At 42.6% G+C, this 22,320-nt stretch overlaps 1 protein-coding gene across 1 annotated transcript; it reads right to left on the bottom strand.

Annotated features, from left to right (window-relative positions):
- Positions 1 to 819: 819 nt before the first annotated feature.
- LOC134223275 (E3 ubiquitin-protein ligase RNF169-like) lies at positions 820 to 21,306 on the bottom strand. The gene is made up of 4 exons (XM_062702426.1): positions 20,396 to 21,306; positions 3,157 to 3,622; positions 2,748 to 3,098; positions 820 to 2,626 (listed from the first exon to the last, which is right to left on the bottom strand). Exons 1-4 carry the CDS (start codon positions 20,832 to 20,834, stop codon positions 1,666 to 1,668), a joined length of 2,217 nt encoding a protein of 738 aa, XP_062558410.1. The 5' UTR covers positions 20,835 to 21,306; the 3' UTR covers positions 820 to 1,665.
- Between the last annotated feature and the right edge of the window lie 1,014 nt (positions 21,307 to 22,320).

The raw sequence follows: 22,320 nt of genomic DNA, 5'->3' as shown, positions 1-22,320 counted from the left end.
GTTGTTGCGTGTGCACTCCACGGAGATCTGACTGGAAGAGGCAGAGTCATGGCTTGCTGCTCGCCGATTGACACGCTAAGGTGTGAATCTATAAACACACGCTGAAAGCATTTTACTCAAACCCCACAGGCCCTTTATGGACATGAAGCATGGACGTTGAAAGAGGCGGACCGAAGAGCTTTCAGGGTAATCGAGCGGAAAGTGCTGCGTACAATACTTGGAGGGAAACTAGAAAATGGTGCGTGGCGTAAACGCATGAATCAATAGCTGTATCAAATATACAAAGAAGAAACTATTGTGAATCGCATAAAATACGGCAGACTTCTGTGGGGTGGTCACTTAGTGCGAATGTCAGAAGAAAGAATAGCGAAAACAATATTCAACAGAGAACCGGATAGTGGCCGGCGACTTCGTAGCATGCCCAAGACCAACGATTATAGAGCTTTACAATACGTCAGGCATAGGTTAATCGACGCTGTAACCAACCAGGTATCTTCTAGGTAGGTATGAATAAAAACCCAGGGTTGATCCAAAAAGCGGAGTGCAATTTTTCCATGTTCTGTGAGCAAGTGTTCTCACTCACTCACTTGTCAAAAGATTTCTCCACCATCCACTTTATCCGGAGAATTTTCAGTGGATGGTGCAGAAATCTGTTGACAGGTGAGTGAGTGGGAAATCCGAACCCTGATGTTAGCTTATGTTTAAAGAATGAATAAACAACCGAAGTGGTTCTTTTTCGAGAGAAGTCGTTAGTTGTCAGTAATGTCTGTATAAATGAACAAAGATAATTGAGTCAGATATTGACAAACGCATATAAAATTCCATTACGAAACATTTTGTTTTATTAAAATAAAAGACATTAGAACGATATCTATCCAAGTTTAAACTGATGGGTTTCTTCAAGTTATATACACATTTGGCCTCCGATATTTTCGAGTTGTCGTTGTATTTTTATCTATCATTCTGGCATTGTGTTACCAGCACTGCAAACACTTATAGAAATACTACTCATATTTTACAAGTTGATACGCCGAGTAGCGAATAATCGAACAAAAAAAACAAATTCGTTGACCGTCTTACTGTTTCATAGCGACGGTAGATCCTACCTATCTATTTCTAGGTATATGCTATTATTGGGAATGCTTTTTTGAAAAGAGGACCCAAGCAAGATTGTTACGTTTACATGTACTGATTAAGTTTAAACCCCTAGCAGGGGATTGATGATCGACAGTTTAAAAACAACTATTTACATTATTGGTTTGAGTAATAATTATAAAACAAAATATGCTTCTCCTTGCACTAATTCGAAAGGAATAAGGAAAATGATTGCTTCGGCAAACGGTGAGTTGAAATAAGTATATCCTAGATTCATTTTACATATCCTATTAATGGTTATAATAAATATAAGTAGATCAAACACACTCGCGTATCCGTTTCGGCAATAGTCGTGCCGCGTTCCATCCATACAATTCTAGTCACTTACCTTAATCATATCAGTCGGTCATCACCCATCAACGCGTACGCCTCTCCTAGAGTCGGTGTGTTTGAGTTACCAAGATCACATTTACCTCTTCTGATCGTCAAGTTTCCGTCGCATCCGGTCCGGTAACAATGACAACAGAAAACATCACAAGTTGAAAGGAATAGGATTATCCGTTCTGCTTCCTAAGACCTAATCCGGGTGGACCGTCGTAGGATTCTGCTATCGCTTTCTCCTGTTGCCGTTGCTACTACTGTTTCTGGCTTCGGGTTCGGTGGTCGTCGCGCATTCGTTGCAGCTGCCAGCAACTTTGGCTTTTTAAACTGCTTTGCCGTCGTCCGAGTAGATGGCTGGTCAGGTTTTACCGTGTCATCCCCTTTGGATGGTGCTTTCCGCTTGCGAGAAACTACCCCTTTTATACCACTGCTGGATGTGGATGTGGTACTCCTTGGTGGTGGTAATTCTGCAACCGTCGTAGCTGGAAGAACGGCCACCGTTTGCCTACGCAATGAGTAATTGCTGTTCTGCTTTCTAGCTACAACTTTTGGTGCATCTCTAGGAAGTGGCTCTACCACAAGCAAAGTGGCTCCTCTTGTGCGATTGAGCTTCTTCTGCAACTTTTGCGCAAACTCAAAGTCTCGCCGTTCTTGTTCGATCATTGCTTCTCGCCGCTGCTGATCACTGACGATCAGATTTTTCAGCCGGCTGGGCTGCCTAGTCAGACTCTTTCGCGATGTTTTAGTTTTGGAGCTGTTAATGCTGCCTTTACTGGATGGCTCCTCTTTCACCTTTCCCTTCGGGTGTGGGGAGAATTTCAATTTCCGCTTACGAGGTTCCATGTCAGGGTTCGAGCTAATAGACTTTTTAGAGATTCGTTTCGTCGTTTTAGCGGACGAAGGCGAGGATATTTGCTTCTTTGCTGCAGAATTCGTTGCTCTTCGTTTCTGGCGTTTTTGTGCCCCGACTTCGGTGGTTACAGGTGTGAACAAATTTACGTTTACTACGGAAAAAGCCGACCGACGTGGCGTTGTTGGATCAATTGGCTTGAAGGGGCTTTTGCTGGGACTAAAACACTCGGTATTCTGTGGCAGCGATCCGGTTTCCGGTCGCACTGAAGGAACTCGAACGATTGCCTTAGACGAAAAGCTGAAATTAAAATTATTAAATTTAAGAAATTTCTGAATATGTTCGTTAATATACTAGAATTTTAAACTTATGTTATCCCGAAAGATTAGATTAGGAAACATCGGTACGCTAAGTTTCTTACCAACTCTTGGGTGTCGTCGTGAAGATTGGCTTGAAATGATTCAACTCAGACCGTAAGCTGTCGCCATCGTCATCCTCGTCGTCCTCCACCGCTTGACTAGAGGTTCTCCGGTGAAGCTTGGTAGGCTTCACACACAGCTCGTTTTGATTCAGCTCGGCCATCGTGAAAACCTTCTTGGCCACTGGCCCGGCGTTGGAACCGCTGATGCTGCTAACATGTTTACCGGGCGGATTCGAGCTATGCGCCTTCGAGGTCTGCTGCTGTTTGATTAAACTATACCGACTGGAGGCGGACGAAATGCACGAAGAGGAGGCTCCGGACGCGGACGACGTTGACGAAATGGATATGACACTGAAACGAGAAAGGTTTACAATATGTCTGATAGATACGAAATTTGCAAGATATTAACCTTCCATTGGATTGAGACTTCGAGGTCTCCGGACGACTAGTAGTTTGCACGTTGTGATTACTGGTTGTGACCGCATTGTTCTGATCGGGAGCCGCCTGTTGAGAGTGTTTATGGACTTGGTCTCCACTCCCAGAACCTGAAGGGCCGGCCACCTCGTCTTGGATCGGCTCGTGCGCTTTTGCCTCATGGCTACTGCTAGTACTGGCAGCTGGTGGTTGTAGCTTTTTTGCATTTGTTTGTGCTGGTGGTTCTGGAGTGCTTGTTGTAGACGAAATGGATAGGTGGTCGCTACTGTCTACCAAATCTATGATTCCCTCTTGCTTGTAGAGATTAATGATGTACTTTTCGGATGCCGCCAGTTCCTTCTTCTTTTCTTCTATGAGCTCTTTGCGGTATCGCTGTAGTTCGTTCTCGTACTCCTTGCGGATTTCTCCCGGTTCGCTAAGGTGGATAACACTTTCGCTTTCTGTAATGGAATGAGATTGAAAAGTGACTGATTCATTGCTTATATGACCAAACAAAAGAAATAATTAAAAAAACTGAACTATTAATTCTCATCGATACTCGAATTTAATCTGCCCGTACGCATGTTCTGCATTTTAGTGAGTTTCCGGAACATCGCTACATGCATTATTATTCTCTCTGTTATTCCCAGAAAATATGCACGTTTGTGTATACTTTCTGGGAATAACAAATTCAAATTCGCTCGCTTGTTTAAATAATAAATATAAATATAAAAAAAAACCAGATTAATCCACCTAGCGGTGATGGTGCCTTTATCGTTTTTTTCGTGAGTAATTTCTAAGCACTTTTGGCATGAACAAAAATTATTTTGGCCATAACTTCTGAGACCATAGTCCGATCCGGTCAATTTTAGATTGGAAACAATGGGACAGGATTCTGCGTCGAATGCAGCTTGCTGCGAGCAAATCGGCTAGAGGTTAGTGCCTAAAAATGAGTGAGATTTTTTTTGTAAAAAAATGTATTTTGGACATAATTCCAAATCCCATAGTCCGACTCCGCCAATTTTCAATACGAAACAATGGCACAAGATTCCGCGCCGAAAGCAACTTGCTACGAGTAAATCCGTTAAAGAGAAGTGCCTTAAAAATGAGTCAGAATTTTGTATGTGTTTCGGCTAAGAGTAAGTGCCTAAAAAGTGAGTGAGAACTTTTCTTGCAAAAAATTTTTTTGGCCATAATTTCGAAGCCCATACACCGATTGAGCCAATTTTCAATACGAAACAATGGCACAAGATTCCGCGTCAAATGCAATTTGTTGCGAGCAAATCGGTTTAGGATAAATGCCTAAAAAATGAGTGACATTTTTTCGCGATTTTTCTAATAAAAAATATATTTTGGCCATAACTTCCGAGCCCATAGTCCGATCTAGCCAATTTTTAATAGGAAACAATGGGAAAGGATTCTTGTCGAGTGCAATTTGTTGCGAGCAAATCGATTTAGGATAAGTGCCTAAAAAATGAGTGACATTTTTTCGCGATTTTTGTATTAAAAAATTTATTTTGGCCATAACATCCGAGCCCATAGTCCGATCCGGCCAATTTTCAATAGGACAATAGGACAATAGGACAGGATTCTGCGTCGAATGCAATCTTTTGCAAGAAAATCGGTTAAGAATAAGTGCCTGAAAATGAGTGACATTTTTTGCGCACATACACACACAGGGGGCAGCAGAGACTGTCCAAGGGCTTGACGACCCCTCCCCATGGCCACTGCAAGTTAGACCGGGACCATCGTCCCTAACCCCTAATTCCAAGGCGTCAAGCGACCCGTGCCGAGGGGATGCATGGCCAGGGGGGTGAAATAATAAGCTAGGCCTTTAACGGAGCCTGTGGGGTACCTGGGCACCCTCCACAGTAATTGTCCTTTACCGCGTCATGCTGGGCTCTGGCGTGGTGGACCTCTTTTCCCGAGCAACTCGTGGGACCAAAATGGAAAACCAAGGCAATTCTTCAATTAGTGGTAGTAGTGTAGGCAACAACCCCTTCGCAAGAGGTGGGTTGTTCAGGTCTCCGCCTAGGAGGCCAGAGGCAATAGTCGGCAGCTCAGTGCGCAGCGCCAGCGTGGGTCACTCAACCTTCCTCTCGGCTAAAAAAACGCCGGTAGGGGTTATTGACGGCCCATGGCTTGTGGAGGCGATGAACCGCAAACGCGATGGGCTTTCGGCCTTCGAGGTGGCGACGTAACAGCTGGACGCCATCATCGACTTAGCGTCATCGAAGCATAATATCAGCAAGTACCTCAAGAGGAGCTTGCAGAAATTTCGAAAGTCGATGCTGGACGCCAAGCTGGAGAGGGCGGTCGGGACGGCCAAGTGTAAACCCGTGAAATCGGTGGAGTCGAGGTCTACCCAGACTGAGGCCCAAGGATTCGCGGACTCGGGCAAGGTCGAATCGACCGAGGGCGTGCCAGCAAAGACGGTGGTACCAAAGTCTACCCAGACTGAGGCTCAAGTATTTGCGGTACGTTGGGGGTGACTGCTCCAACGGAGCAGACACAAAAACGGGGGAGACAGTCTCCAGGGGATGAGCTCACTGGGGGCCGCTCCAAAACGCGGAGGGTTACTACCCCGAACAAGGGTACTGGGCTGGGAAGCTGAACCCCGGCCAGGTACCTCCAAAACCGGGGGAGGAAGGATCTGGAAAGGTCCGTCCACTCAAGAAAGACGGTGGTAAGGAATTACGGCAGGCTGAAAGTTTTCAGCCGCACCAGACCAGGGGAATAGAGGGGGATGACGCCTCCTGGACCCTGGTCAAGAACAAGAGGAAACCGAAGACGTCAAGGGCCGAAAAGAAGGCCCAGGCGAATGAGGGTAGCAAGAAGTCTAGGGTAGGCGCTAATCGCTCCAGGGGCGATGCCCTAGTCATCACGGCGGACGAGGCTAAGTACTCGGACGTTTTGAAGGCAATGAGGAGTGACGTCAAGCTCGGTGAACACGGCGCCGACGTACGTCGAATAAGACGTACCCGGATGGGCGAGATGATCCTCGAGCTGAAGCGGGGCGTCTCGCAAAAGGGCGCCGCCTACAAGAAGTTGGCGGAGGAAGTTCTAGGCGAGACGGTCAAGGTGAGGGCACTCACAACGGAGGTGATATGCCCTGTGCGCATATACGAGCAACCTGAAGTTTGCTTCAAGTGCCTGGAACCGGGGCACAAGCAATGGGACTGCAAAGGCCCTGACAGAAGCAATCTCTGCTGACGCTGCGGATTGGAGGGACATAAGGCACAATGCTGCACGAACCCTCCCAATTGTTTGATTTGTTCCAGCAAAGCTGTGAACAGCAAGCACCCCATGGGGGGTTCGATGTGCCCGGCGTTTAAGCGTGCTGCAAAATCACAGTGTAGGTAACGAAGCTGACTTGCTCGGCCTCGCCCGAGTGTTTGGTGTGCGCAGGTTTCGTGTGCTCACGTTTTAGCGCAATGCGTGACCACATGCTTGCCACTAGGGGTAGTGTGGTCTGGACACTACCCCGGACAACCTAGTTCGGAGGATGTGTAAAGATGAAGTTGGCTGGAACGCCGTTTTATCGGCTATCGCCCAAATCGTCTCGGAGCTACACAGAAGGTGGCGCGTGGACTCAAGGATGGCTAGTACAGGCGCAAACAAGAGGTGGTCCAAGGGAGCGGAGTCGGCTTCATGGGTCATACCGGTGGTCATGCTCTGTGGTCGAACTCGATCCTTTTATCGAACAAGTGGCCGCGCGAAGAACAACACTTTCGCGGCGTCCGTCAACTGGGCGGGGTTCCGAGCCCGAGGACGGAAAGGGGTCTTCGTCAAGGCTGGGGCAGGCGTAGGCACGGCGTCGGCAAGTCCCTCTGTGTGCTGGCGAATAGGCCCTATCGCAGAAAGGTCAATTTTGGGTGCATGCGGCATCATCATTCTTGATACCAGTCGTGCAGAGGAAAGCAGGCGCGAAGTCGACCCTTCCTACCTTCCGAGGACATAGGGCGTGGTAAGGCCACCTGGAAAGCCGGCAACGCGGTGGCACGATACCATGGTGTTCTTCTGAAAAAGCGAGTCACGATGTTCGGTGCTGCAAGGACACGCAGCTAACCTCGAGGGTGCGTTATGCACTGGCCCCCCTTTGAAGCATTACTTTCTGGTAGTACCGAAGGGACGATGGGCTTGGCGGCAATGGAAACGGTTTAGCGGGTCGGGGATGCAGTCCTGCCTCAGTCGTTTGGAGGTGGCCCCTAACCCCGTACTTCCTGGACAACCCAGGATGTCTGTTGAGCAGATTCCCCCTCCATTGCTTAGGAAGAAAAAAAACACACACACACAGACATTACCTCAATTTGTCGAACTGAGTCGATTGGTATATAACACTATGGGTCTCCGGGTCTCCTATAAAAAGTTCATTTCTGGAGCGAACATATAGCCTTTACGTATACTTTGTATTAGAGGCCTTGATAAGAGAAACGCGGATTGGCATGAGCCGCCAATAGAACCGTCAAAAAACAGTAGCCAATCGAGCAAGAGACCTGTCAAGCAACCAAAACATCGGCTCAAATACTGAAAACGGCTAAATTCGATTTAATGCCATTTATGAATGCCAATTTTTAATGCATTTAACATTTGTTATAAATAATATATGCAAATCAATGACAGGTTATGAAATGCAATTGCTTTGTTTATGGGATTTTATTGTCATGTGATGTGAACACATTAAATAGAGGTGTGTAAAATTTTACCTGGATAAACCATTTCCTCGTTTTCATGTGTTGTTCTTACATGAAGAAGTTCGGCTGCAGTGTTGACAGAGCCATATTTTCTATCCGCGTTTCTCTTATCAAGGCCTCTACTTTGTATACGAGAAAGGCAAAAATATAAAAATAAAAATAAATAGATAAGTAATAAAAAACTTCTCGGATTTGTTAAATAATGTTTTGACAATCCTCAAAATTTTATTGTTCCCCCTTTTTTTTGGGCAAAGAAATTCGAGGAGGGTGACATAATTTGTTCTAAGTATTTGTATCGGCCTTATTACTTGTCTAATTAAGTGGTCAAACTGATCAAACTGACGTTGAAAACGTCGAGATCTGGTGTTATCTCGAAATAATATTCAAAAAGTCATTTTTTTTTAGATAACACCAGATCTCGACGTTTCACGCATTTCATAAGCAATTTTTTTTTGATTTCGAAAAAAAATTCATGTCCCAAAAAGTCATTTTTTAGCATAAAAAAATAATCGATTTCGATTTTTTTCCGTAACCCATCTCTAGTTCACACCAACACTCCTCCTCAACTTAAGTAGCCATCATACGAAAAAAGCCTCATCATACGAGAAAACTTCAGAATCTTCACTGCACCCACCGGTTTAGTGAGAGCATCATCTAGGGAGCATTCATAAATTACGTAACGCTTAGAGGGGGAGGAGGGTTGAGTGAAGTGTGACCATCCATACAACATTTTAGATGTTTCATATAAAAAGTGTGACATAGGGGGGAGCGGGGTTGAAAATGGCCGATTTTTTCGTTCGTAATTAATGGATCTTCCCCTAACTGTAGTAAATAATATTAATATATCTGTCTAACTCGATCATTAGCATTAGCATTTACAAATTCGTAGGTGGTACAAGCCAAGACTATTGTATGAGAGTAGCATCACTTTCATCCGTTACCACAGATATTGATTTGGGACTAATCACTAACTCTTAGAAGCAAGCAATGCACTCTCCAATAATCGAGATCTGTCCTGGCCACGTCCTTGCGAATGCTGAGGAAGGGGAAGGATGGTTTGTTGGACACCTACTTAAGAAAGATGCAGAGAACTCTACGACCTCTCATAGGTGCCACGGGAGGTTTTTTTTTGGGATTGCGTGGAAGGTTATAACAGTAGGAATCGTTTTGGTATAACGTGAAACACAGAAAGAACTAAGATAGAAATACAAAGTAGGAAAGGGACGAGCCTGGAATTGAACCCACAACCTCCTGCTTATAAGGCAGAAGCGGTAGCCACTAGACCACCGAGCTCGTCTTGTATCTGTCTAACTCGATCATGGTAGGTAATGGACTGAGACATTGGACATTTGACAATATGAGGACTAATAAAGATTATTCTATAAGACAACTTCAATCAGATTGGTTGTATTTATTGAAGTCTCCACATTATCAGAAGTGGGATGTTCCTGCGAAGTCAGAGGACATCAAAAGAACTGGATCCTTCCGGTGATCATTGTAATGCTTCCTCTGAAGCTGCTGACAGAATACTACAGGCTGATGTTCGACAAGAATCTGTATAGGTATCGCTGCTCAATGCACTATGAATGCTACAATTCCGTCATTACAACCCAGTCAAGCATATACAAGTGGTGGTCACGGTGATGGATTTACAACAAATTCGTTTCCGGATCGCAATTTACCAAGAAATGATGTGCAAAGGTGTGAATGCCAACCGAATGTATCAAGCATTGGACTAGTACCGTCAATCAATAGTTATCGTCTTGAAGAAGTTGGTTGATATCAACCATTTTATTGCAATCACAGATAACACCAAGCGTGCACTTGGGTTGGATTGTTAAACTATGAAATTAGTTGTCATCAAGCAACTGAAAGGTACCGCAAGAACTTGGTTACACACACGAGCAGACTTCATGTTGAAATCTTATGAGGAAACTCTGGAAGATCTTCGCCAGACGTTTGGAGTGTCGGTCAACGGGTTTGAAATGCGGAAACGATTGGAGAAAATTAGATGGTTTGGTCGTTAGTCGTTTGCTGATTATTGTCAATCGAAGAAGCTAATCGCACAAAAGCTAAAAGAAGAAGCAGAACTTGTTGAATATAATGTGGAAAGAATTGGAGACGTAATTTTAAAAAATCAAGCCAGAATTCAAAATTTTAAGACGGTTACAGACATCATGCAAGTGTTCCGGGTGGTCAGATTAGATGACAGGACGTTTTCGAAGAAACCAAATGTGTGCTATTCCTGCAATCAACCAGGTCATTTTGCTGCTAACTGCAGGCATTTTTCGGGTTAAAAATCTGTATCAACATCAACCTTTCGGAAGCCAAACTACGAGATCAAAAGACAACTAGCAGCAAACAGGCCCGTTATCAACGCAGTTATAAATGATGAGCGCTCGAAGGACGATTTTACTGACGAGGGACATAATGGACTGGTAGAATTCAAATTTGACAATTTCGATAACTCTTTTAAAGCTTTATTTGACACTGGGAGCACTATCTCACTTATACGACGTGGTTTATTTGATAAACAATGTATTTTCCAAAATTGCAAAAGCGAACGTTATCAGGGTATAGGTGGGAGAAGGCTCAAGACATTAGGCGAATGCATTAAAATTATTAACATTCAAAATATCTTTTTCAGAATTAAATTCGTTGTAGTACCAGATAGGGTGCTTGGTCACGTTGATGCTATCATTGGACGAGATGTCATTATGCGTTCAGAAATTCGGACAGTAATTTAATATTAAATATTTTGTTAAAAGTAAGCAGTTTAATTTGGAAAAACGAAACATACAAGAAACGCGACGTAATGCACAAATAAGAAATCGAGAAATACAAGAATATAATAAAAAATGGTAGATAAGAAAAGATTGAAATGCCCAGATTATAAGGAAGGGGATTTCATCGTTCTAAGAACTAATGATTCACATAAATTGTCTGCTAAATTTAAAGGTCCGTATAACATAAAAAAAGTTTTGCCAAATGATCGATTTGTTATATCTGATATAGATGGATTTCAAGCTTCGAGTACTCCTTTCAATGCCATTTGCTCTCCTACTAATATGAGGAAATGGATGCATAATGACTTGCCACTCGAAGATAATATCGATGAGGACATCGGATTTGTCAGGTTGGCCGAAGTTGTAGTAAATAATATTAATGTATCTGTCTAACTCGATCATGGTAGGCAATGGACTGAGACATTTGACAATATGAGGACTAATAAAGATTATTCTATAAGACAACTTCAATCAGACAACTTCAATCAGATTGGTAACATGTCGTCAGTTGGGCAGTAATGCAATTCCATGTCTCCACCTTCACACATATTTTTCACATAGGTACTGTTCCTTCGCGACGACTTTTAAGATTGTCTTCCATTACCGTCCAATCAAGGTTTAGTTTTATATAGCGCCATATATTCGGATTTCGTCGACGATGGTGACGCAGGTTTGCCTGCAAATTTCCCATCGTACTACCCCACCAGCATACAGGTACACCTCGATTATATGGACTTCGATTATATGGACTTCGATTATATGGACTTTTACCTTGATTATATGGACAATTTTTTTCGCCCAAATTTGTTTTCGTGATTTGGGTTTCTGAAAAGCTATTGAATATTCTATGTCATAGGGGAAAATACCTATTCTTGGCAGTCTAAGACATTCGCCAAATTGAATGACAAAAATAATGAATAATTACACTAAAACACAGGTCCAGTTTAACTGGTATACATTTGTATGCTCTTTCTTTGATGGTTGGTGTTCACTAAATATAACAGCTTTTACCACAAACTCAGTAAATTTAATATAAAGTAACAGGTTAACGTTTCTTCTGTTGGCATAGCAATTTCTATTATCAGCAATGAGTTTGCTCCCTTTGGCAACTAGACATGGAAGTAGAAAACTGGTAATGTATTGGTGCCAAATGCTGGTTGTTTATATCCTCGAGTAGTAAAATTCATTCATATTAATCGGCCGCACGCTCATCTCGCTTCACTCAATTTTGGAACAAACTTTATTGTTTATCAAAACTGGTTTAAAGCAAAACATGAATTTTTAGCCTTGGCATCAATTTTATGTCATGTAGACAGATAGGCAAAAGCATTTAAACACATTGTAAAACAAATTTAACCCTTATGCGGCCAACAAAAAACAGACGTGAATGGCAGATAGGGTACCCGTGTACCTAGATATTGACCGTTTCATAACTTTTACCATTTTCAACCTATTTGAATAATGTTGGCCATTTTAGAGAAGGGAACTTATATGCTTTTTGTTCGCTGCCAAGATTTACATTTTTGTCTTTTGTAATGCCTTAGAGTCTTAGAGTTTTGTAATGCCAAAAGTATATCAACAACATCTTTGCGGTCCTTACATGATATGTTTGTTTCATCAAAAAAAATCATGGTGGTTGTGTACAAGACACGACTGCTCGACATAACTACGTAAAACCAAATCTATACACATAAGAATGAATTTTTGTCTGTCTGCCCTTATAGACTAGGAAACGGCATTAACATTTGTATGTAGAGGTTTTTGGAAACGATGAAGATTCTTATGATGGTATTAGGCCCCTACTCTTCTGGAAGGGGGACTCCCGTACAAATGAAGTACAAATTTCTGCTTTAATCGAAAATTAAACTAAAAAATAGAATACAAATTTGCGAATTTTGAATACTTAACCGTCTTTTAAATAATGTAACAAATATAAAATTAATCAGTTTTAGGTAAAACGAAGCTCGTCGGTTCTGGTAGTATAGTATATTAACAATATATTCCACCTCGTGAGTCTTCATATGCACTGTCCTATCCAGCCGCTGGAGCCACCCATTCTTACACTATACGTTTCACAGTTGAATAATAAATAATACCCTAAAAGTAGGCAATTATTTATGGTTGAAATGCGCTATGTAGGAACGGGGATGGTTATGATTTTCTTTTATGAGCTTGGAAAGTATTGAAGTTGCAAAAGGAAAACAATCCTGTCAGCCACATAAGGGTAAAAATACTACGGTGTTGCTATCACTTTTGATATAATTCATGGTCTGCGTAAAAATCTGAATAGAAGCATTTGTATTTTAACACTTTTTTTTGAATAAATGTCATTGTCGAATTTTTTGTTCGTATTTTTCCTAAAATCAAATCACAAAGAATTGTGCGTGGTATCTTTTTAGCGTGTGTTTGATATACTCACAAACACATTCTCCCGCTCTATTCCGAAGTGTGCTGCTGCCAAAGAAAACGAACAGTCCCGATTTTATTTAGTGAAACATAGAGCAAATATTGCATAAATTTGCTCTTTGTGGTGATAATCAAGTGGTGATAAAGTGTAAAAAGTAGTGTACGTACTTAATTTGTCGTGTCAAACGCAATAAAGAGAAGAAACAGGCGATCCAAAAAAGTAAGTAACAGTTTGCTATTCGTGCGCTGCTTTCTTTGGCAATGCAATAATGGCAATGATTTCGAAGGTGCAAATTTGTTTCGATGATTAACTCATCAAATCTAACTTCTTTTACACAAACAACTTATTCAAATGAAAGCTTAGACTTGAAATTGTGTGATTGAATCAAAATTATGTTCATAAATAGTGTATATTTGCTGGAAAACGCAAATATTGTTGAGGGTGCCAACAACTGTCGCACCCTGCCAATGCCGTATTCTACCCTATTTTACATTGATTTTATATTTATTAGGGTATATTAGGGCAAGTAAAGGCCAGTAAGTCATGTTTTCGAACTTATATATGAAATCCCACATTGAATCATTTGTTCGGCTGACTGGATTAATTCACCATTTTCACGTTGGAAATTTCGTTGTACCTGTATATTGCATTAATCAACAGCACCCTCGGCCACGTCCTTACAAATAAGTGGGAAAATATAACGCGTATGTTTAGGTGATCTCTGCTATATGAAAACGAGAAGTGAATTGTCAGTCTGACAGTATGAGAAGCAAGTGATGAGATAAGGTTGCCGTATTTAACTGTTCGATCTTTGCTTTAAACCTTTTCTTGCTTTTGGTGCATGGAATTACGTGTAGAAGGGCAGATGACGCATTAACATCCAGCAAATTCGACCCACGGATTTTGTTAGCAGTATGTCCAGGAAACTGGAAGAGTTTATTTCAATGTGTGCTATTTTTTTCTGGATGAACTTGATTATGATTTGAACTGTAAAAAACTGAAAAATCTACAAGAAGTCTTTATATTTAAATAAGTGTTGTCGAATAACCCTCGGCCGCATTCATATTTGTTCAGCACAAGCTTGCGGATTATACTGATGCTTAACGGCAGGAAAAGAAATTGAATATCCGGAATGTGAGTGTTGCTGTTTAACCGTTCAGCAAGCGAGTGATCCTTAAATGCTCATGCAGGATCACTTGGCCTAACATTCGCCCGATTTAGAATTGGAATTAGGCCAATTTTTCTTCAGTCGTTTCAGGTTTAAAAAAATATGGGTTCTGTAGGAAAGTTGACCTTCAACGAGTCAAAGAATTAAATGAGACAATAAAACAAGTCACAATTTTTGACAGGAAGGGTCAATTGGCACTGGTAGATAGATAGGATCCCTTATTTACATTCATAAAAATTAATCCCTATCAAACGCAACTTGCAAGTTGCAAGCAGATCGGTTAAAGATAAGTGTCAGAAAAAGAGACTGATTCTAAGCGTTCTTGTACATATTCAATAATGTATTTTGGCCATATTTTCTGAGCCCATAGTTCGATCCGGTCAATTTTCAATAGTAGACAATGGTACAAAATTCTTCATCCAAATCAATTTGCTGCGATCAAATCGATTGAGAACAAGTGTCAGTCCTTTTATATAAAGTTTGTTTTTTATGCGAATATATAACTTTCTCGTACACTCAGTGTTTGCTTTGTTGCTAAAACAGGTAGGCACTGTAGTTAGAATTCCTACAAAAGTATATTATTGTGTACATTTTAAGCTTGGCAAACTCTCCATCACTAACGTAATCTTAGAATGGTGAGCAAGTTTGCGACTGGAAAAAGGTTACGTTCTTACAAAAGCTCATCATCTGCTGAATTGTCATAAATAGGTCAAAACAAGCGAATTGGACTGCAGGAAAATAAATGGATATTTTTTAGTGTATTAAGACTTATTTTCATCGTATAACATAAATTTTGAGAAAAAAAAATTTGCTTCGATTATATGGACTTTTTTGCAACGAAAAAGTCCATATAATCGAGGTATACCTGTATTTGAATACAAAACCAGTTGTACATTTTCTTGGACTCACGTCGCCGGCCCAATCAATATCCGAATAGCCGATTAGTTGTCCATTTTCGTCGTCTAATTTTCAATCTTCAGTTGCCTTCAGATAACGAACTACACGCTTGGTCGCAACCAAATCTGCTTCAGTAGGCGAACTCACTTTGTGACAGTTCGTTTGGCTACACTCGCTTTCGCCTCAGCTCGGAATCTATGGAAGTGCCTACAGTGTCTATAGTCTAGAAGAATCTACACCTCGTCGTAATCGACTCCATACTTTTGGGTATATCCCTGAGCCACCAGACGTGCTTTGTACTTCGTGACTTCTCAAGCAGCATTACGTTTGAGCTTGTACACCCAGCTACAACCGCAGGGCAGCAGGGACTATGTCCAAAAGCTTTACAAGCCTCTGTGAGTTAGGGGGCCTGCCTAGGATGTGATGGGGTTTGGCAGTGGGCTCTGTTAAACCCCTACAAAAAGCTACATGTGTCCGCAAGCATGCCCTATCAAAGCGACCTTACTTATTTGCTTATGGATCCTGTACACCTCCGGTGGTGCAACGGGCCGACCTGAAAGATCTCCATCCTGAGCGTTGTCCAGCTATCGCTTTACCCTGTTGCCAGGTTAGATTTCGGTCGACTTCTTTTATTTCTTTATTGAGGCTTCGCCGCCATGAGCCTCTGGGTCTGCCTCTGCTGCGATGTCCCACTGGGTTCCAGTCTAATGCTTGTTTACAGATTTCGTTTCCGCCCCTACGTAGAGTGTGGCCGACCCTCTGGTGACAACGACGATGGAGCGCGTTGTTTGAGATCCAGTTGTGAAGCCACCCTGGTCCGAGTTATACACAGCAAGCATCTGTTGATGAACATCTGCAGCCGTTTAGTGTTCTCCCCTGATACACACCATGTTACAGTAGCGAATAACAGCACAGATTTCACGTTAGAGTTGAAAACTCGTATTTTGGTGCGTTAACTTATCTGCCTATTTTTCCATATATTTCTTAAACTCGCAAAGGCAGCCCTTGCTTTCTTGAGCCGTGCGCCTATGTCGATCTTGGTACCGCCGTCTGACGCCATTTGGCTACCAAGATATTGGAAGCTTTCAACATACTCCACTGGTTGCCCGGCTACTGTGAAACTGGAAGTGGTCACCGTGTTTACATCCAACGATTTGGTTATGTTGACGTTGATGACTAAGCCTGCCGAAGAGGAGCGCTCGGAAAGGTCATTGAGCTTACTCTGCATATCAGAGCGCCATTGAGCGAGGAGTGCAACGTCATCAGCCAATTCGAAGTCGTTTAGGTGCTCCATGGTTATAGGCTGCCATAACAGCCCGCGGTTTGGTTCACGGTCAATCGCACCCACCAGAATATCATTGATTACGATGAGGAACAGTAACGGTGATAGAATACATCCTTGCTTCACACCAGCTACGACCCGGATAGGGTCGGACAAGACCCCATTGTGCAGCACTCTACACGAAAAGGCCTCGTACTGTGCCTCGATGAGGCCGATGATTTTCTCAGGAACTCCCTGCGTCTCAGGGCGCCCCACATATTCTCGTGATTGAGACGGTCGAAATCTTTTTCGTAGTCGATGAATACCAAGTAAAGGGACTCTTGGAATTCGTTGACCTGCTCCAGAATGATACGGAGCGTGACAATATGGTCCACACAGGATCTTCCGGCACGGAATCCGACCTGCTGCCGCCGGAGAGTCGCATCGATCTTCTCTTGAATCCGGGCTAGGTTGACTTTGCATAGAACATTGAGAACGGTACACAGCGACATAATGCCTCACGACATAACACCTCGCTCACCATCGCATACAGTCAGGTCACCCTTTCTGGGTACCTTCACTAAGATACCTTGCATCCAGTCGACCGGGAAAGTTGCGGTGTCCCAGATATTACGAAATAAACGATGCAGTAGTTGAGCGGATGTCATGGGGTCAGCTTTGAGCATCTCAGCTGATATGCGATCGACCCCTGGGGCTTTATTCGATTTCATGCTTTGGATGGCAGTTTGATTCTCTAACAGTGATGGAGCTTCGGTATTGACGCGTCTAGCCGTCTAGCCGGATCCTAACAGATCATGCCGAGGTGGTGATGGCCTGGCTGGCACTTGAAAAAGTTGTTCGAAGTGCTCGAACCAGTGATTCAGCTGGTCAGTTGGGTCGGTCAATAACTGATCATTCGCGTCTTTCACAGGCATCGTTGCATTCATTTTCGCCCCGCTTAAGCGTCGTAAGATATCATAGAGGAGGCGAATGTCCCCGGTTGCTGCGGCTCTCTCTCCTTCGTCGGCCAGAGAGTCTGCCCACGCTCGCTTGTCCCGTCGACATGAGCGTTTTACTTCCTTCTGAAGAGCCGAGTATCGTTGACGGGCTAAGACTTTGGCTCCTCTGGTTTTTGATCGCTCTATCGCGGCTTTGGCTTCTCTTCGCTCCTCTATCTTTCTCCAGGTCTCATCGGTGATCCATTGTTTTCTCTGGGTGCGCAGTTCGCCCAGATTGCATTCTTGATGGCGGTCCATTGGTCATCCACGTTGCCATCTTCCGGAATATCTGCAGCACGCGTCTCCAGTTCTTCAACGAAGGACCGTTTCACCGTGGCTTGAGAAATGGATTTCGAGTGTCGCTAGGTTGCGAAGGCCGACGGTCCTTCGTAGCTTAGTTGGTTGAAGCACCAGTCTAGCATACTGTAGGGTCGTGGGTTCAAGTCCCATCGAAGGGAAAGTGGTTACCTCCAATACATTTTTTCAAATCAATATCTTCCGCATAATGTACATATTCACATATGAGTTTTCACAATATCATCAGCCAAATCGAAGTTGACGGGCTTGGTAGTCATATGGCTACTGCTTCTGCCTCATACGCAGGAGGTCGTGGGTTCAATCCCAGGTCCGTTCCATTCTCCTACTTTGTATCTTTCTCTATATTTCTCATGTTCTAGCAATCGCTAGAACTGGAAATGGACTTCCATACCGTTTCCATTGCTATTGTTATACCTTCAACTTGAGTATTCTAACAGTAATCTGCTAGAATTAGAAATGAACTATAGAGCTTGTTTCCAATTAGAAATTCCATCAGTTGCTTTCTCCTATTTATCACATTGGCAGCTCGTTAACCAAGACGGACCTCTGCCTCTCGAACCTAACCCAAAAATTCCAACAAATTCCGCATGAACTCGTGGCGAGTGCAGAGGTATATTCGGCTTGCAGTGGGCGAGTGATTGCATCATCATTTCCTCCCCTTTCCCTACATTGACTTGCATTCTGACGTGGCAGGCGCCTAACAAATGACCTAACAAATGAGATCACCAGTTCTTGTACATTGAAGATATGTGCTAGTCCCAAGCAAACATCTGTTGGTTCCCTGTGCCCTGTGAACAGCTGATCTGGTCATAATGGAGTAGCAACTACGAGCAGTCAATCAAGCTCAAGCTCAAGCTCAAGGTATCATCAGCCAAATCGAAGTCGTTTAGATGTTTCATAGTAATAGGCTCGTGTATTCGATTAAGGGCAACTTTGCACAGAACTTTGAGAACAATGCACAGTAACTTGATGCCTCGCTGTTGGTCGGGCGTCGAAACTTAAAGAAGTTGTTCGAAGTTTCTTCCCTTCGTCGACCATGGAGTCCACCCACTCTCGCTTGTCCCATCTGCAGCAGCGTTTGACTGCATTTTCTGAATCGTCGTCCGAGTCTCTCCTCCCGTCGCTGTATCCGAGCAATGCGTAATCAGATCTCGCCAATTAGAAGGTGATCGTCAGACGCGGTATGAGCGCTGCGTTCATAATCATGAAACAAACAAATTGACACCCGGCCTTGTAGCGCAATATTGAATAACAGGCACGGAGATCCATCACCATGTCATAGTCCCCGTTGGGATTTGCTTCTTCCAGGGGGCATTTCTGCCGTCGTTGTTTTCGTTAATATCGTTCTACGTTATGCCGTTTCCCTTGCTGCGACGCAAACCCTCCGCGCTGCGTCCTTCTCCTCCAGAACCTGTCTGAATTCTTCGTCGAATCGATCGTTTCGTTAACTTCGTCCCTCATAGCCGATATTGCTCTCCGCTGCGTTGTTGTTGGTTGCTTTGATTGTATTCCAGCAATCCTTAAGAGGGGCCCATTGTCCCCATCGAGCTTACCCTCCTCTGGCAACGCTGCTTTGAGATACTGCGCGTATGCATTTGCGATATCCGGTTGCTTCAGTCGCACAAGGTCGTACTGAGGAACTTTTACTAGCGAACTACATGCGACCTACATGTTTGCCGTTGGCATACAGAAAATCTAATGGAAACGTCATAGCGATTTCGGTGTTAAAACGCATAAAAATATACTTTGTGTAATGAATTGTGTACGCTGACTCCAACTCAGAATAGCCCCCTCTAATCGCTTTCACAATGCGGGCCATATCCGTCTCAGATTATATGTTTCTGGTCCAAACGTTTTATTAAAAGAAAACCTCCTATCTCACTTAATCATAACAATTCCATTATACCATATATTGAAAGCTGATATTTTAAATAAGTTTCTGGTATAAAATCTAGACCAACATTTGAAAAGGGCGTAACAGCCAAAATTCATTCCTTCTGATTCTTCGTCTACATATAAAGCTCTATATTTGGACGAAAAATCAGAAGTAATAAATTTTGGCATTTACGCCCTTTTTCAAATGTTGGTCTAGAAATATTCAGGCCATTAATTGAATTTACTTTCTTAAGAATTATTTACAATTTAAAGCTAACGTGTAATATAGCTCGATATTGTCGTAATGTATTAAAACTCCTTTAAAGATAATATCAACAGAGTATTTTTGCTAGATTTTAGAATTCAATTTTCACCAACGATGTTCACATATAGGTATATCTTTTTTTAATATTTTGTTGATTAGCTTATCTTTTATAAATAATTTTACGAATCTCTCAACAAAAGATATTTTAGTTACTAGATAAAGATTGTCGCTGTCGTCGCTGTCCGGAACATCTTTTGCTGGCGAGGATAGGGGAGCTAAATGTCAAAGAAGGAAAATCCATACGATTTGACAGCTTGGTACCCAACATGTTCCGGACAGCAGAACAAAGGGAATCGAAGCGACAATCTTTATCTAGTAACTAAATAATCTTTTCTCTCAACAAATAAAAAATGAACTCTTCCAAGGAAAGAGTCCAAAAGTATTCATCCTAAGTGGCTTTTTGATCGCCCCCTGCTTCTGACAGGTTAACGTAGAATCAATAAATTACAATTTCAATATTTTTCCATCCATATACTGATAAGCAAAATTTTACAACATTACTTACGCGGCACAAAGCAGCCTCCAACGCTTCCGTTTCCGTTGCATCGGCCAGCACCATCCTCTTCCAAATAGTCCCGGAATTGGCTCTGAATCGCATTCCACAGTTGCTCGTGAACCAGTTTGTTCACCCGGGAAGCGTTCCGGTACCACGTTCCAAATCGCTTCCGACAGCACGGACAGTTGAGATTATTTTTTTCTATGGTACCGCTTAAGCAGTTTCGACAGAACCGATGCTGGCACGGCAGAAATACCGGTTCCACTAGCACCGATTGACACACTGTGCACAGAATGTCATCCAATTGTAGGTTCTCGAAGTTTAGTTGAGAGGATCCATGACCGGAGGAGGTGCCGTTTCTTGTGGTTGACGATGACCCCGCCGAGCCACCGGTACCCAAATGTGGATTTGAGCTGGCCGAGGGATAGTTAAGCAATTTTGAAGACATTTCCAGAACTATTCTTACGAATCCTCGCTCCACTACACACAAAATTCACAAACCCTTGTTCGTTTTCTGTTCAAGCCCCGTTCGCGTACCCCAACCAGCCCCACAAGGACAACCCAACACCGATGGGCTGCTGCCAATATTCGAACAAAAAGGGAAACACCGGCAGGAAGAAATTTTTCTCAAGGACTTTACAAACTTCTTTTTGTCGAAAGGGTATCACATCTTAACGCATATAATCGATACATTTCACTTGATCATTTAATTCACGGACATTAACGCAATCGAATGATTGGAACACAAAGCGGACACAGTAGCCAAACACGACACTAAATTCCGATTTTACTCCGCACAGCACAACCGAAAAATGGCAGCTTTTACGCGAGATGGACAAAGTTTAGTTTTTTTTTGTAGTTTACTCTCAACTTCACACTACCACTTCACTGAACAAAAACTGACGACGGTCCCGTTTGTGTGCGTTTTGACTTTTTTTTGTTTCGCAAAAACGTTGTTTTGACAGATTTTGACGTTTCTTTTTGTCACACGGTTAAATCGAAGAACGTAAACATACAATAATTCAAACTATTATATGCACGGAAGCTCTAGCAATAGGCCTTCTCATTATTTAATAATAACAAATTTTGACACAGCCGAGACGACTGAACTTGTTTACAATCGCTGAACAGTCTGCGCAAACCTGAAGCTGTCACTTTCATAGAAGAACTGTTACTTGGCGGTAAAATCAGCTGATTTTAAACGTCTCGCGAAAAGGCCTAAAGTGCAATTTGAACTGATTGTTTTTTGTAAATAGGCCTTTTCACGAGATGTTTAAAATCAGCTGATACCGTCATGATCTCTGAGAGTCTGTCTCATTTGGAGAATTAAACTTAAAAGTGACAGTTCGAAAATTAGCAAATAACTCGGTCATATACTTGGATTACATCACTTACCAAGGTAAATCCTGATCTAAGTAATGACACTTCCTCTCCCTACTTACAATAAGGTATTTTATGAGACATTTCGTGGCGGCTCGAATATTTACATTTTATGTTTTGTTTTGGTATTGCTTTTTGCATTGAAACTTTTCGTTTTGTCACTGAAACCATTGTCACTTGTCTTCAGCGACTGCTTCCGCGATAGAGCATTTGCATATTTTATTCACTCATACACCTATATTGCTGTCAAAATGTGCATTTGACAATTAAATTTTCAGCTAAAAGCTCTATTTTTTGACACCGATGCACTCACACAACCAATCGACATCAGTTGTCAAAAAATCAGGAGTACCAACTTGACCACTATCTCCTTGTCGCCGAGTCTGGCGCTGAGTGCTCGGCGCGGAAATACACAGGTGTGAATAAAATTTTGGGGCTTATGCGCAATATGATTCTGCGTGAACTTTCTGTTAGGTCCAAACAAAATATTTTTTCTAACGTTTTACTTTTAATTCATGTTTTCTTCAGCATTTTATGCTTAGAATGCAATGGTA

This window comes from Armigeres subalbatus, chromosome 3 (genome assembly GCF_024139115.2).
Source record: "Armigeres subalbatus isolate Guangzhou_Male chromosome 3, GZ_Asu_2, whole genome shotgun sequence".
Classification (NCBI taxonomy): Eukaryota; Metazoa; Arthropoda; class Insecta; order Diptera; family Culicidae; genus Armigeres; species Armigeres subalbatus.
Note: the sequence above shows the minus strand (reverse complement) of the source record. Positions and strands in the feature narration are given on the sequence as shown.